Source organism: Urocampus carinirostris, chromosome 5 (assembly GCF_059441175.1).
Source record: "Urocampus carinirostris isolate Australia breed hairy pipefish chromosome 5, RoL_Ucar_1.0, whole genome shotgun sequence".
Taxonomy (NCBI): Eukaryota; Metazoa; Chordata; class Actinopteri; order Syngnathiformes; family Syngnathidae; genus Urocampus; species Urocampus carinirostris.
Window position 1 is genome coordinate 9,787,357 of NC_142353.1, and position 14,986 is coordinate 9,802,342.

The following is a 14,986-nucleotide window of genomic DNA, read 5'->3' on the forward strand; positions in this document are numbered from 1 at the left end:
TGTAATTTTAAAAACAATCATCAACACTAGTTTTATGGTAGATTACATTGTAAATAAATGCATACATTTGTTTTTAAAACAACGAGGTAAAAGCTTGGCAGGTGCAGATTGTCTTTTAATGGTTTAGCTGAAGTTAATGTCGTGTTAAAGTATAATTTCACTGTGATAGGTTGGCTGAATGTTTTAAAACCTTTACTTTTCACTTAAGTAATGCCTCATGATGAAGTTTATTTGAGCGTATCACCCTTTTTATTTTGGAACGGTTGCCACAGCCCATGTAAAGTAATCAATACAGTGACTTCTCCCACCAGCTAGCTCTATAATCTATACTAATGTGCAAATGCTAAAACACCCTTGGCAACTCAAAATAAAAACTACGGTATGTGACATCTTTCTGCGTGTCTGCATGTGTGTGGTCAAGTTGTCAGTATCAGGCACAACATTTTTTAAGCATGCGAGAAAGAGGAACTCTTAAAATGATGCACAAAACCAGCCAACTTTGCAGAGATGCACAAATAGGCAACTCTGAAATCACCAGTTAATAGAATTCAAACGCACCCCAACTATCAACTGAGGCCCTTGACGGAACAATAATACATTAATTATTGTGATGTGTTCTCTACTACTTGGGTTCGAGAGTTTATTTCCTGAGTAGAAGCAGAAGCACTGACTCAGGGAAGCTCCTTAATGCTTTTTCCTTCCTAGTCCCTTGTGTCGGAAAATGGGGTCTAATTATGGGGCTTTTCATATACCGTAGATCTTGATACTGTCTCTCGGGCATCATCATGAGCATGCTACATGACCATTAGTTGACAGTCTTAAACACCACACCCTGTGCATTTCCTCACATCCTTACATTAGTCAAGGAGACCCCCTTTGGCAAGTCATTATGTTGTTTGTTCTTAAAAATAAACACTGTTATGCGATAATCTTCAATCAACAACATCTATGTTTTTTCCTACAATCATTCTTTCTCTCATTTGTAGATAAGATGTTTAACTTAGCCACAGTATATACTGTATGTAGTTTGTATGTACAATAAATCAGTTTAAGAACTGAATTAATTCAAGACAGGGATTTTTGATCAGCATATTTCTGAAATGCATGGAGTGTATGTCTGATCATATTATAAATATTACATAATTACACCATACCCTGATCTAATTTCATGCTAAAATAAATAAGTTAATTGTATTCTGATTTAGTAATCACAATAGTTTTGGTGTCAGTTTTGAAATATCAAAGTGTGTGATTTCAGTTCAACTGTTTTTCCCTAAACATTGTTCATTTTGCTTTCTTTTCAATCCAGGTAGAAAAAATGGTGAGAATGACAAAAACTACGACACATTGGATCTTCCCAAGCGTACTGAGCCAACAAGAGGTACAAATTCAAAGCTGAGATTTTATTTCATTCGATTCCTTCGACTAGTTTACTGGTGTAGTGTGGTGCCATGCCTCTTAAGTGCAGTGGAAAGTGGCTTTTGACTGTCATTGATGGTGTAGTAGTTCTTATCCCTGAATTTTGAGTGGACTGTGTGAATTCAGTTCTATGTCCGTGTTGGTGTCATTGAATATTTTTTTTTTCTTGTTTACCTCATATTGTTGCAATTAAAATGATAGGCCAGGGGTTGGCAAAAGACGGCGCTAGACCAACATGCGTCTCTTTGGCACTCCTTAGTGAATCCCTGGCACTTTTTCAAAAATGTTTGATAATCGAAAAATATATTGTCATGAACCAGAACTGGATTAGGACCAAAAACGCGTGACGTTCTCACACAAGCCTTTTATTTTATGGGAAATGGGGAGTCATGCACGTACGGCAGCCGGTCTGGCGTGGAAGGACAGGAAGCCAGAGACCAATTGCCCGAGTTGATATCGAACAGATGGGGTCGATACCGGACAGGAAGGGACAGACAGAATAGATAACGAATCAGATTCGAAAATTAACAGGAGAAACTACACTGGAACGAAAACTGGAGAAAATAATAAACAGGACAAAAATAGACGCAAACAAAATTGTAAACCGAAATTAAACAGGACAAAATAAACGGGAACAATACCAGACAGGAAAACGGGACCAAGTCAGAACCCACGTCTTGCGGGGCAGAGGTTCGTTGACGGACTGACAAAGTAAGAGAAAGCGCACTGAGCTTAAAAAGACAGAAGGCCAATATGTTAATGAACCGCAGCTGGCGCCACATGGACGGGGCCTATTGGGCGCCATGGCAACCGTGACAGATATAGCTTCTGTAGGAGGATATATATATATATATATATATATATATGTAATTATTTAGGTTTTTTTTTCCTTGCGGCTTTTGTTTTTTTTTTTTTCTTTCTGGGGTCCGATATGGTCCCTGTATCATTTTGGGTTGCCGATCCCTGGGATAGAACTGTATACAGATGCTCCCTACTTACCAATGAGATTCCAGACAATCGTTCGTAAGTTGAATTTTTTCATAATTTGCTCCAGTGTTATATTTTGTATGGAATGTATGTTTAAGGTTTATATAAGTATGTTTAAGGCTTGTATAAGTAAAAGTATTGTTTTGAAACTTAAAAAAAATGATTTATAAAAGAAGCTGCTCTATAACTTTACAAAGCAATGAATGATAAAGCCTAGTACTGAAAAACAAAGCTACACATTAGGCGTTGACATTCTGTGGTCTGTGTAGCCCTTTGAGACTTTTGCCCGTGATTTCCAAGCATATATGGCTAAATATCCTTTCAATAAGGAATGGTGGTCAGTGTGTCAATACAAAAAGTATGCAGATTTTAGCTTACTCTTTTCTGTATTGTTTTTTCTTCCCCTTCAATATTGCGCTGCATACTGTTTGTGTTTTGATTGATTTTGGAATGGATACAATTACTAACTTATTTGGAAATACTTTGGATTTCTTTCGATGTACCTTACAATTCTGATTATAAGCCGCCAATTTTTTTCCAAAGTTTTTAACCCTGCGGCATATGCAATGATGTGGCCAATTTATGAATTTTTTTTTTCTAACGGCCGCCAGGGGCGCCCGAGCAGTAAAGATAAGAAGGAGACAGGTGGAATATATGTTTCGAGGATGAAAGTTTAATGTAACTTTTTCTTTTGTGCATGAATAAAACTAGCATGAGCACACCCTCATCATGGAAAAGGCGTCAATCGAAAGGGTAGCGCTTACTACCATATTGGGAATAATTTTACAAGTCTGTTTATTTGTAAAAGGGAATAATGTGGTAAAAACGAACGGATTACAAAAATAACGTCCAATGAAGAAGGTGGATTTCCATTTATCTATCGGCATTATCATGTGATTTGGAATGAAAATATTTACACGATTTCTGGATTGTCCTTGACGTAATAAAGCCATTTTCATGTTGACATAATGGGGACATAATGGTGAGTTATACCAGCTTCATAGTTTCGGGTATCTTGTTTCAGACTGATCGTGGCGTTTTTCTGATCAGTGGATATTAAATTGGTCATCATATCTTGAATCAAAACAGTTTAAGCTTTCCAATGATACGTGGCATGACATATTTCAGTGACTGGTCATATTATACAGACACGTAGTTGTTTGTCAACATTTGGAACATTAGGGGGTTATGGTATCGTATATTATCAAAACTCTTTCTGTGTACCGTCTTTCTTTGTAAATATCTCATTTTTCAATGTGGGCACATGTGCCTTATAGCATTGTCTGAAACTCATGACAAAAAGTTACCGGACACCAGAGAAGACGACTCTAAAAAAATTGCCTGCCCAGCCATAAAGTTGTCTGCCCCATTTTTCACAACTTGAAACACAATAAGATGACTAATCGCAAAACAAAACATTGTTTCAAAGTATTAAGGATTCATAATCAGAATATATAACAGAACAACACTTTAAAATTAAGTTTATTATAAATCCACTTATAACATTCATTAAGTGTATATGACATTGCTATTTTCCATCTGCCATCAGCATGTACCTGTATTTACTCATTTTCATTAATGCAATGTTTGCATTGTGTCGTCTGCTACAAGCCACATGAACTTCTCTTTCCACGATGCTTTTAATGTACGTTTACGTTTTGTAGCGTCATACATTTTGTTAGCTAATTTTCAATGTTTCCTCTGGGGCTGAGGTTTTGGCTTGATTCCTAACCATTTCTCCATTTTGCTTGTGTTTTCTCTGTGCGTCTACTTTGTAAAATGACACGCAAATGCACGCCCTTATAACCCTCTTGAAAGTCCGGAAGCATGAAGTTATTCGATGCAGGCTTCTGATTGCCTGCCGAGTATGAAAATTGCCAAACGAAGCGAAATTCCAAAATTTCCAAACCGAACGAAGATTTCGAAATGGGAATAAAGCAAAGGTTTGATTTGAAAAAAAATCTTTCGTTTTTTTCCCCCCTTGAAAAAATTGTCGGCCACCCGGGCGAAGACTTGTTGTAAGTTGTACGCCCGACGTAAAAGATGCATGCCCGGGCGTCCGGGCAGACGTTATTTCAGACACTACTTATAGTCAGGTGCGGCTCATGTATGTATGAAATGTTTTTTCGTTTAAGAAATTTACAATACTTTGGACAAAACAAATGCAGATCATTTATTGTCTTGTGGCAGCAGACGGACAAGAATTATCGTTTCTCTCCAATAAGCCACATTAGGTACAGATTATCATAACAGAGCAAAACTATATACAAATTTTATATACGAATTAATTGTTAACAATCAGCTTATTACACTCAATAGCCATTGGCAGCACAATTCATTGTTTAGGCAAACTGTGTTTGTATCATTATCAGTGTGGGTCGACATCATCAAGATATTCCAATTGATGACACACATCTAACCAACTAAAGCACAAAAGTAAAGCAAACGTTATATCATGATTAAAGTTTACACAGCTAAATTAAAATGAATTTCCCTAAGATTATAATAATAATAATGATTCCATTTATTTCCCAAATAAATTGAATCATCATTATTATTATTATTATGAAATCTGAATTCTATGTGTATTATATATCATGGTCTGAGTAAAGATTAAAGATTCACTGAATGCTTTTCCAATATGGCACAAATGTACCCGGATTCCATTATTGTTTTGTCTATGAAAAAGAGACAATTTGCGAAGCAATTGAGGTGTGTGAGAATAAAAAGTATTTTGAAGCTTAGGTGTGGGTAGCAGCCCCTGAGATGATGAAACATGTATCCTGCAAGTAATTGATACCTCATTTAAACTTCACGTAGGTGGGAGGGGGTAGGAGACGAAGAAAGGAGAGCTAAGGAGTCTTGTGTCCTCTTTCTGTTGTCCTTATTTAAACTGATTTTAGATTTTGGAGCATAGTTTTAAAATGACGTATAGGAAATATGAAATAACAACTATAAACTACCATATATAAAACACTTGCCCAGAAAACCTTTACTTTACCATTACAGTAAATTACATCTAACAGCTTTTCATTGTTATATAAAGCAACGTTACTGATATAAAAATGTAAGGTTGTTTTTACTTAAGGCTGCCATCTTTAAGTAGCCCTGTTAACCACAATAGGAAATAGTCAAACTTTTTTACACTGTGTGCAATCAAAACATTTACACTTAATATATATATGTATATATATATATATATATATATATATATATATATATATATATATATATATAATGTGTGTGTGTATATAATTTGTCTTGTCAAAACAGTACATTTCTTTTCCCTACAATGTTATAACTCATGGAATATGTGTAATTTGAAATAAAAATGACCAGTCATGATCACACATAGAGCTCACTGAAACTGATTATCTGTTTTAAATTCCCTGCAGTTTGCCTTTTTTGTTGTTACCATTTTCTTGCCCTGCACCACTTTATGACCTATGTGTGCACTGTCTATTTATCTGTCGTACCGTCTACATGTGTGTCTTAGTGTAGTGTGTCCCAGCATAGTGTTTTGGTGTTTTTTATTTTCTAAACACCGAGGGCTGAGAGAAACACGATTTCAATTTTCTGTTTTTGCTGCAGACAACAAAGCTGACTTTGACTTTGACTTTAGCATCCTCTATTAAGATATTTCCCAATCTTTTTTGATCCAAGGCACATTTTTTCCAACCAAAAAATCTCTAGCCACACTTTATGTCAAAATCATTTTTAAAATGTATTCCCGGCACCGGTTTCACGTTTTTAAAGTTTAAACTATTTCTAAATTGACAGTGTAAAGTTTTTGTGGTCACCATTGCTGAGGAAGTAATAAAGGTTATTCATTCTGGTTAAAAATGTTTCAGTAATATGGGATTTCAATATACTTTTAACTTTTTCATGTCAGAATACTTAAAATAAGTTTAACATATCTGCGAGTGGAGCAAATAATGTTATATTAGGTCCTAACATTTTCTTTTTAGTAAAATCAGCAAATTTATGTGCAAGACTTTTACCTTCTTTGATTTATTTTATTAATTTTAGTGCAGTCTTAAACTATTAAACCGTACTACCTCATGAGCAGATCCAGAGTATATAAAAAGAAAAAATAATAGTAACTTGCTGCCATCTACTAACATGGATGCAAGTAACAGTCGGCTGATCAATGGAAGAAAGCGAATATACTGTATAATGGCATACTTTTTTCAAAGACAAAATTGGAAAAATTCCTGTGGCACACTCGACTAGAAGTCTCATGGCAAACAAGTGTGCCCCGGTACACTGGTTAAAAAGCACTGATCTATTATGGTAGTCACTATCACACATCACATACTTGAAACAATAGCAACCTTTTTTCTCAACTGCAAACAGCAATATGCAGTGCTTTGTTTTACAAGACAAGAATATTTAATTTGTGAAGGTCTTAGACTGACAAACCTTTATGCATCCTATTGTATAACCCTCTTTGTTATCATCCCACAGGAGATTTCTATTTGTGGAATAATAAGCACAGACTACTGTGCCACCAACGTTGATGAGCTCTCTGTTGCATCGAAAAGTGTAGGGCTCAATTGAATTAAGAAGTGAGCCACACTTCTTTTGTTCCACTGTACTACTAACCGCTGCTCATTTTCTTTTCACAAAAAGGCTCACTTACATGAAAAGGATCCATCTTAACGAAGCACCACTACACCTTCAGGACATTGTTGAAATTCCCGGTGTAGTGAGATTATTTGTTCAAGCCGATCATTTTGCCAAAATAAAGCATTTTTGCGCCTTTAAATGCCAAGCCCAAGCGTGGTACTCATTCAGTTTGTGGGGAAAAAATACACCTTTAGACCAAACCATATAAAAACAGGATCCTGTAAATAGTAGATTCTCCTCTCTATATTCCATACAGCAGTTTCACATTAAGTATTTTTGCTATTTTTAGGGTAAGAAGTCGCTGATGTTAGGTTTCAGCTATAAGTCTCTCAAACTTTTGTTGATAGCAAATGTGTGCTAGAGATACCACCCCAAATTCTCTCCTTCGGCTTCACTTCCAGTTGTCACATTTCATAGAAAGGTGGGATCTAATAAATTCACCCGCCATACGAATTCTTTCTAACTAGACCAATGTATCAAGTAGGTATAGCCAGAAATTTAAAAAAAGACAATTTCATACTTATAATAAACTCGCTACATGCCTTTCACATTTTTTGCATCGTTTGAGGAATTACCACTACAAATAAAACATTTATCCATCACCATTGAGAGGGCTGTACAAGTCAAACATCCATTTTACTGTGTTGCTAATAAAATGTAACTTTTGTTTCAGCACTTGCAGTGATGAAATGGAAGAATAATGAGGATACATATCTTTTGAAACATTTGTAGATATTGTAAACCACTTTGTGTTTCGGTGAAACTACAAAATGATTTATGAAATATAACTATGAGGGCATTGTTAGTAGAATGTGGTAATTGTAGCTTCAGATGGAGGAACAGTATTTACCGTGATGCATGTGTTTCACACTGAGCAAGTATAAATATTGTAAAGATGATGAAATGCCATATTCTTTGTGGTTATTTGATTCCTATTCAAGACATTATAATATAAGTTCAATCTTCAATGTTACAAAAGACTTATACTGTTAATATAAGCCTTTTTAATGAAAGAAATTGTCACGACCAGCACACAGAGTAGACCTAATCACGTAACGTTTTCTCACAATTTTATTGAAAGAAAGATGAAGGGCAGCGCCCGCGATCCGATGCTCGCTGGACGCGGGAAGCAAGTCGCTCTCGCAATCGGATTGTGATCCAAATAAGGAAGTGGATCTTCCGTAGCAGGTGTCAAGGACGGAAAAACAGGTCGATAGCCGGGACAGGAGAGCAAAAACGTGGTCGAGGTCAGAAATGGGTCGTAAGCCAGGACGGGAGAGGAGACGTAGTCGGAATCAAAAATGGGTCGTAAGCCGGGATGGGAGAGCAGACGTGGTCGGGATCAAAACAGGTTGTAGCCGGAGACAAACGGGAGCAAAAAAGGGACAAGCGGGAGTCAGGGTCAAAAAAGGCTTGCCTTGTATCAACAGAGGTTCGCAGACGGACTGACAAAAGGAGAGTAACAGGACTGGGTTTAGGGACAGGGAGCCAATCAGAACCCGCAGCGGTTGGCGCCAAAAGAGCGGGCACAGGTGATTCACATCGGTAATCATGACAGAAATGCGCCCCGGCTCCAAAAAAGGTTGAAAAATACTACTGTATGTACTTTCTTATTATGTTCAACCTTCTTACATCAGGTGCCTTTGATACATGCTATTAAGCTGTGCTGAAATGTAACATGATTTTGGCAGTTGATGAAGACATAGTATCTGTAGGGGCATTACATGACTGATCCCCTCAGCGTGCCATCATTTAGTTTAATCCGTCGCTGTATTTAAACCAATGTCCACAGGTGGTCCAAACCAAATTGGTTGCGAGATGCAAAAGCGTTGAAGAGGGAAAATAATCCTAACGACACACGCCTTCTAAAGAGTGTGTTGGTCACTTTCAGTCAATGTCAACCTCAGTTTGTTGGAACAGAGCAACCTTGCTATAGGGCTGGAATGAACACAAGAGTTAATCCAAAGTATCCATCACACTTAAGCGTTTGATTGGTTGATGGAGCTGGAGCGATTAAATGAGGGATGCCTGCTGACACCAATCCAAGCACAGCAAATCCCTTGACTTACGGTCACCACCAGGACAGACGTCTTTTGTGCATGCTGGACTCTCCGTCCACTGTGGGGCAGTAGAACAGAGAGTGGGGCTTTTGTGCGCTAGTTCAGTGGAGTAAAGGGGCAGTGGCAATTCAGTGTTCTCCTTCATCAGACATCAAACATTATAATCAGATTTGTGCTTATTTTTTTTTAATCTAATGTTTCAAATGTGAAAGATTTGCATGTGTGTGTTTTTTAGGGGCGGGGGGGGCTTTCTAAAAAGTGTAATGAGATTATCTTCTACTAAGCCAGGGTTGGACAAATAATTTGATTCGCAGGCCAAATGGGTTAGAAAATTTGGCAGAATGTCAATGCCAGGACAAAACAAAATATTGATTTGATCAATTTGTGTATCTAGCTATATAGTTTGCAATTCGATAACTGCAAGATACGAGGAAAAAAAAGATTTAGGCTTATTCAATTTTTCTTATACTGGCAGTGCTCTTCATTTTTGGCCTTTTTGTAAACATTCAGTTCATGACAGAAAATTGTGAATGTATTTTGGAATATAATGTTTTTAAACATTTAGACATAAACATGAACATTTTGTTTTATTTTGAATCTGTAAAGACTATTTCAAAAAAATGGTTTTGAAACATTGTGAATTTAAGCAGAGTAATACATTATATGCATATTACTAGCTCAATTGGCCCCGCCCGTTACCTGATTGGCTTCCCTCCCATTTAAGCTCAGTGCTCTCAGTCACCCTTTGTCAGTCCAACAACTCACATACATGCTGACTGCACTATGTTTGTTCACTGCTCAAAACAGACACCGCACAAAAAAACTGAAAACGCTTGCCAACACTACCTCATACGAATATAATGGTACTCATGTCTATGTTCTTGTACATGTCGACTGCACTATGTTTTCTGCTTACCTTGCACAATGTCTGACCATTTATTTTTTGACTATGTTTGCACCAATGCATATGCTGACTATTTTTTGCACTATGATGACTTTTGCACCAAATGCAATATTGCACAGCCCTTACGATACCAACGGTATCACGATAACACTGTATGTAACATCCCAGATGCCGACATTTCTTGTGTAAATACCATGTAAATTATAACTATAGCCTTATCCCCCTTGTTTTATAACCTTATCTTCTCTGTTCCTTTATCTTTTTGGCTCATACCTCACTGTGAATGTGTGAAACTGGAGGGTCATGCCCAATTTCGTTGTCACAATATGTTAACCCATTTTGTAACAATGACAATAAAGGTATATTCTATTCTATTCTATTCTATTCAACAAACCTCTGCACTCGCAAGATGTGTGTTTTGACTCTCTCCGGTATCCTGCTTGTGTATCCTGTCCGGTATATATCCCTTCTATCTCGTCCTGTTTGATATCTGACTCCAGTCTTGTGTATCTGATATCGATCCTGTCTGTCCCGTCCTGTCTGGTATCAACCTTGTCTGTCCGGTATCTGCTCGTGTATCTGGTATCAATCTCGTTGGCTTCTGGCGTCTTGTTTTTCCACGCCTGACTTCTGTCTTACTTCTTCCGCCCAGTAATCGCCGAATCACTGGCGTTTGTGTTAACGTGCACGTCCCGTAAAATAAAGCTTGTGTGAAAACTTTACGCATCTGGGTCCTCCTCCTGTTCTGGTTCTGTCAATCAATATGTCTTTTTAACATTTTTCGGGCCTGATTGAAAAGTCTGGTGGGCTGCATGCAGCTCTCGGGCTATACTTTGCCCAACCCTGCAATAGCTATATTTATGTAAAGACTCAAGTATGTGAGCATGGATTTTTAACAATGTATTATTTTTATTTCGCCATTGTGATAGATTTATGACCGGATGGTCTTAACCGATCCTGGTAGTAATTGAATCAATAACTTCAAAATGATTACCACCAATCTTTGTAATGTTTTCATTTCCATTGAAATTCTTCAAATACTTAGGATTTCTACTTTTCAAATGTAAATATTTACTGATATATTTGAATATTTACTTTTTTGTTATAATGGTGGAAGACAGATGGTCTTGTGGTCGATCAAAAAAAAATTAAAAAACGTATTTATTTATTTCCAAACCTAATTTTAACGTTCGCATTATGTGATATGTAATTCTTTTTCAAAAATCGATAATTTAGTATCTTTGTTTATTATTCATCTTTTGATTTCATATTAACCAGCTCGGTGGCCTTGGGGGTAGGACGCCCGGCCCGAGAGGTCGTCGGTTCGAGCCTCGGCCGAGTCATACCTAAGACTTACAACAGTGCTACCCGTTGCCTCCCTGCTTGGCACTCGACATTAGGAGTTGAAATTGAGGGGTTTGCTCACCTAATGACTCCCAGTGACAGGTGATGCGACACATCGGTTGGGTTGAGAGAGGGGCTGCGAATCCCCTTCTCTGTTTCAATCTCGCAGAAAGAGTTAGGAATCTTAGTGTGTTCTTGATTCAAGCCACCTTCCACTAGGGGATATGGCTCCAGAATATAAATACATACAATGTCAATATTTTTCGTTGAAATAGCCTAGATGGAGTGTGACTACAATCTTGATCCAAGTAATCGCACTTAGACGTAAAACAAACATGATTTTAATGTAAAAAAAAAAAGTAAAAGTGCTATAAATTACGCAAACATATTTCGTGCTTCCCAATCACCCCTCTATAAAATTGGCTTCAGTATCATATTCTTCCAAGTGTCTGTGTGAAAATGTTTGAGTGACATTTTTAGAATCCCAAACTCACAGTAATTAGCATTTAGTCCGTGGCCAGCATCTTCCTCAGTCAAGATGTGCAATCCATCTTCAGCTTGCATTCCAGTCACTACCAAGTATCATCCTCATGCATACACACATTTGCTACCCCTTGCAAGCTGTTTCTCAAAATCCATCAGAGAAGCAGCAAACCGCAGGATTATCTCTGTTTATTCCCCGGAGGCTGGACATCCAACCTCAAAAGCCAAACCAAAACTGCTGAACTTTTAAGCACTTTTCTAAATGATGGCTTTGAGATTGCAGCTCCTCCTTCTTTTTTTAATGGATTGTGGCTCTCACATGTGAATGATTTCCCACCGCAGCATTCCATGAAATTTATTGGGAGAAAGGTTTGATACAGAATGCAAGAAATTTTGTGTGATTCTGTCTGTTTGTATGGCTCTTCGTCTTAGCTCAGCCCTTAGAAAAGAAAACATCTTCTTTGACTGGTCTCGGTAACCGCTTATTCTATCTATTGATGATATTACTTTTCAGTGTAATCAATAAAAACAGTCCCACAAACATAATTTGATATTTACCTATTATAAACGTATTTTCTGCACTGTAAGGCACATCCCCCAAAATATTTTTTTTCGTCCTATATTTTACATACATAACTCGCACCGGAATATGAGGCGCTACAGTGGGAACGTCAACAAAACAGTCAGATAGTTCTGTCAAACTTATTAACCCCTTAACATTCCAGCATCTCGCAAAGAAGCAAATACATGGCTCAGATACGTACGGACACGGTGTCTGTACGATGTCACCAATCACTTAAATGCGTCATTCCACATATCATTAGGAAGGTTAAACTCTAGGGATTCAAGAAATCCCAACCATTTCTTAGTTTGAATTCTCTTTTTCACTGGCAACTGTGTAGACAGCAAGGTAAGAATTTCATTGTGCAGGGAAATATAGTTCTTTACTGTGCATATGATAATAGTCACGTTGAATTTAATTGAATTGAATTTAAAAATAGACTCATCACAGAAACATCAAGATCAGTCTGAAACAAGATAATCCGAAAATAAAACGTGTGTTGCAGCCATCAACATCAATAATAATACGCAACCATGGTCCTCTTACATCTGTGAGTGTCGTAAATCCAACCATGTAAAATATTTACATACTCCAATAATGCAATAATGCTGACAAATAAAATAAAAAAAATCTGTCGAGAAGCATTAATGGACGTTGCTTGCTGCTAGCTGTCTGTTTAGCCCCATACTTCCTGGTTACAAATATAGACTAGTAAAAAAATGTTTTCTCCAGGCCGTAGAGCAACCTAACATGTGATTCACATCTTATCGGACCAATTGCAGGCTTTGTTTTACTCACGTGCCTGTAAATGCTAAAAAGGACCTGCCTTTACTTTCGAATAACTTCAGCGAATAGTGACCGATTCAAATGATGATTGACACATTGGTTAGGAAATGAAACGCCGGTATATATATATCCCTGCATACACCGTGGACTACTTCTGCTACGGAGGAAAATCTGGTCGGCGGCTGCTTGCCTTAGTTGTGAGACCTTGCGACTCAATATTGATCCATATATAAGGCACACTGTATTATAAGGCACATTATCAGCTTTTGAAAAAAATAAAGGCTTTTAAGTGCGCCTTATAGCGCGGAAAATACGGTAAATTAAAAGATACAGTACACATATCCAGTGTTGGGAACAAGGCCATTATAAATATATTTTTCAGTAACGGGCCCAGCACTGCCCATATCACATCATATTGAAGTATCCCCGCTTTTTAGGTAAACATTAAATGGAACACTGGTATTTGTTTGGTGATTATTTGAGGTTTTGGGTAATATTTATCCTTGTTTCTGTAAATTCACAGGAAAAATATGTTAGGTTTTATGGCTTCATTTGGTCGAATCACAAGACACCACTGCAACTACAATCCGATATTTGTGAGTTTGTTTGTTGAATGATGTTTTTTTTTTTTTTTTTTTTGAATGGGTACAGCTGTAAGCGATTATGTCGTATAAAGAAGTCTGCACATATTTCTATTTTTGGATGTGTGCATCTGTTTTGAACTATAAAAAATAATACAAACCCTTACAGGCGATGAAGAGAAGTTTGGATTTCTTACCTGCAGAATTATTGAAAAGTACTTTGAAAGTTGAGCTTATGTAGTCTAATTTTTAGAATGACCAATTTTGTGTGATCTCAATCTAATTGTATGAAAAGACATGACACAAATTACTGGCAGTAAAAACCATCTGAAGGCATCCCCAGGAGGATAAAATTCATCTTTTGAGTAAGGGTGGGCGATACTGGAAGTATTAGTATTGATTCGATCCAGGTAAATACTGGTTAGTATTGATCAATACTGATCCAATTCTGATACTTCTTCATCATTGAAAAATTGAACCCATCCCCTATGACTCAGTTCATAATTACAATATAAAGAACCTAGGCACCAAAAATATTCAGATTTTTATGAAATCACTACAATGTAAATTTTAGAAGTGTAAGAAATAAATATATATTTTTCTATTACAACTGTTTCACACTAAGAGTAAACCAAAAAAAAACTGATGCAAAATAAAAATAATGTGCAATAATGTAAACAAAACAACTAAAACACCTTCAATCAAGGAATATTTTGAAAATAAAGTAGTGAAATTAAAGTATAAACACAATTGAATGCTTATCGGGACCCAAGTACTCGTTCAGTCTTGATAACATCGATATTTGGATTTATCCACCCACCCTTACCCTCAAGTGTCTTTCCACCTTGAAATAGTTCAACAAAAATATCAATCAATTTTATTGGAGCAATATATAATTGAAGGGCAATGGCAGATTTATAGGATTGTTGAATATATTCTGATCAGGGTTGGGTAGGGTTACTCTAACTTGATTACTTTCAATTACTTTTGGATTACTCAAATACCAAATATGCTAATAAAAAACAAAAGAAACTAAATATGAATAAAATTATGACTCACAACACGTAAGCTTTCTCTCCTGGCTTTGATCTCTTTGATCTCCGGCAAAACTAACATAAAATGCGACAGAAACAGAATGAAAATAAATCCAAACAGCTTGACAACATCATTTTTGCCGTTCCATGTATTCTGTTACTCCCCAAGCCTGCACAAAATTGTGTAATTTTATTCA

General features: G+C 36.8%; 1 protein-coding gene across 7 annotated transcripts in view; it reads left to right on the forward strand.

The window, feature by feature from the left end:
• arvcfb (ARVCF delta catenin family member b) overlaps nucleotides 1-14,986 on the forward strand; it is a 286,399-nt gene that overhangs the window by 241,223 nt on the left and 30,190 nt on the right. For 6 of the 7 annotated variants that reach the window (XM_088335601.1, XM_088335596.1, XM_088335598.1 and 3 more), the window contains one exon: nucleotides 1,310-1,381. The exons of the other annotated variant lie outside the window; for it this stretch is intronic. In XM_088335601.1, the coding sequence (XP_088191727.1) occupies nucleotides 1,310-1,381 (72 nt within the window). The remainder of the gene's footprint in view (nucleotides 1-1,309; nucleotides 1,382-14,986) is intronic. 7 annotated transcript variants of the gene reach the window in all.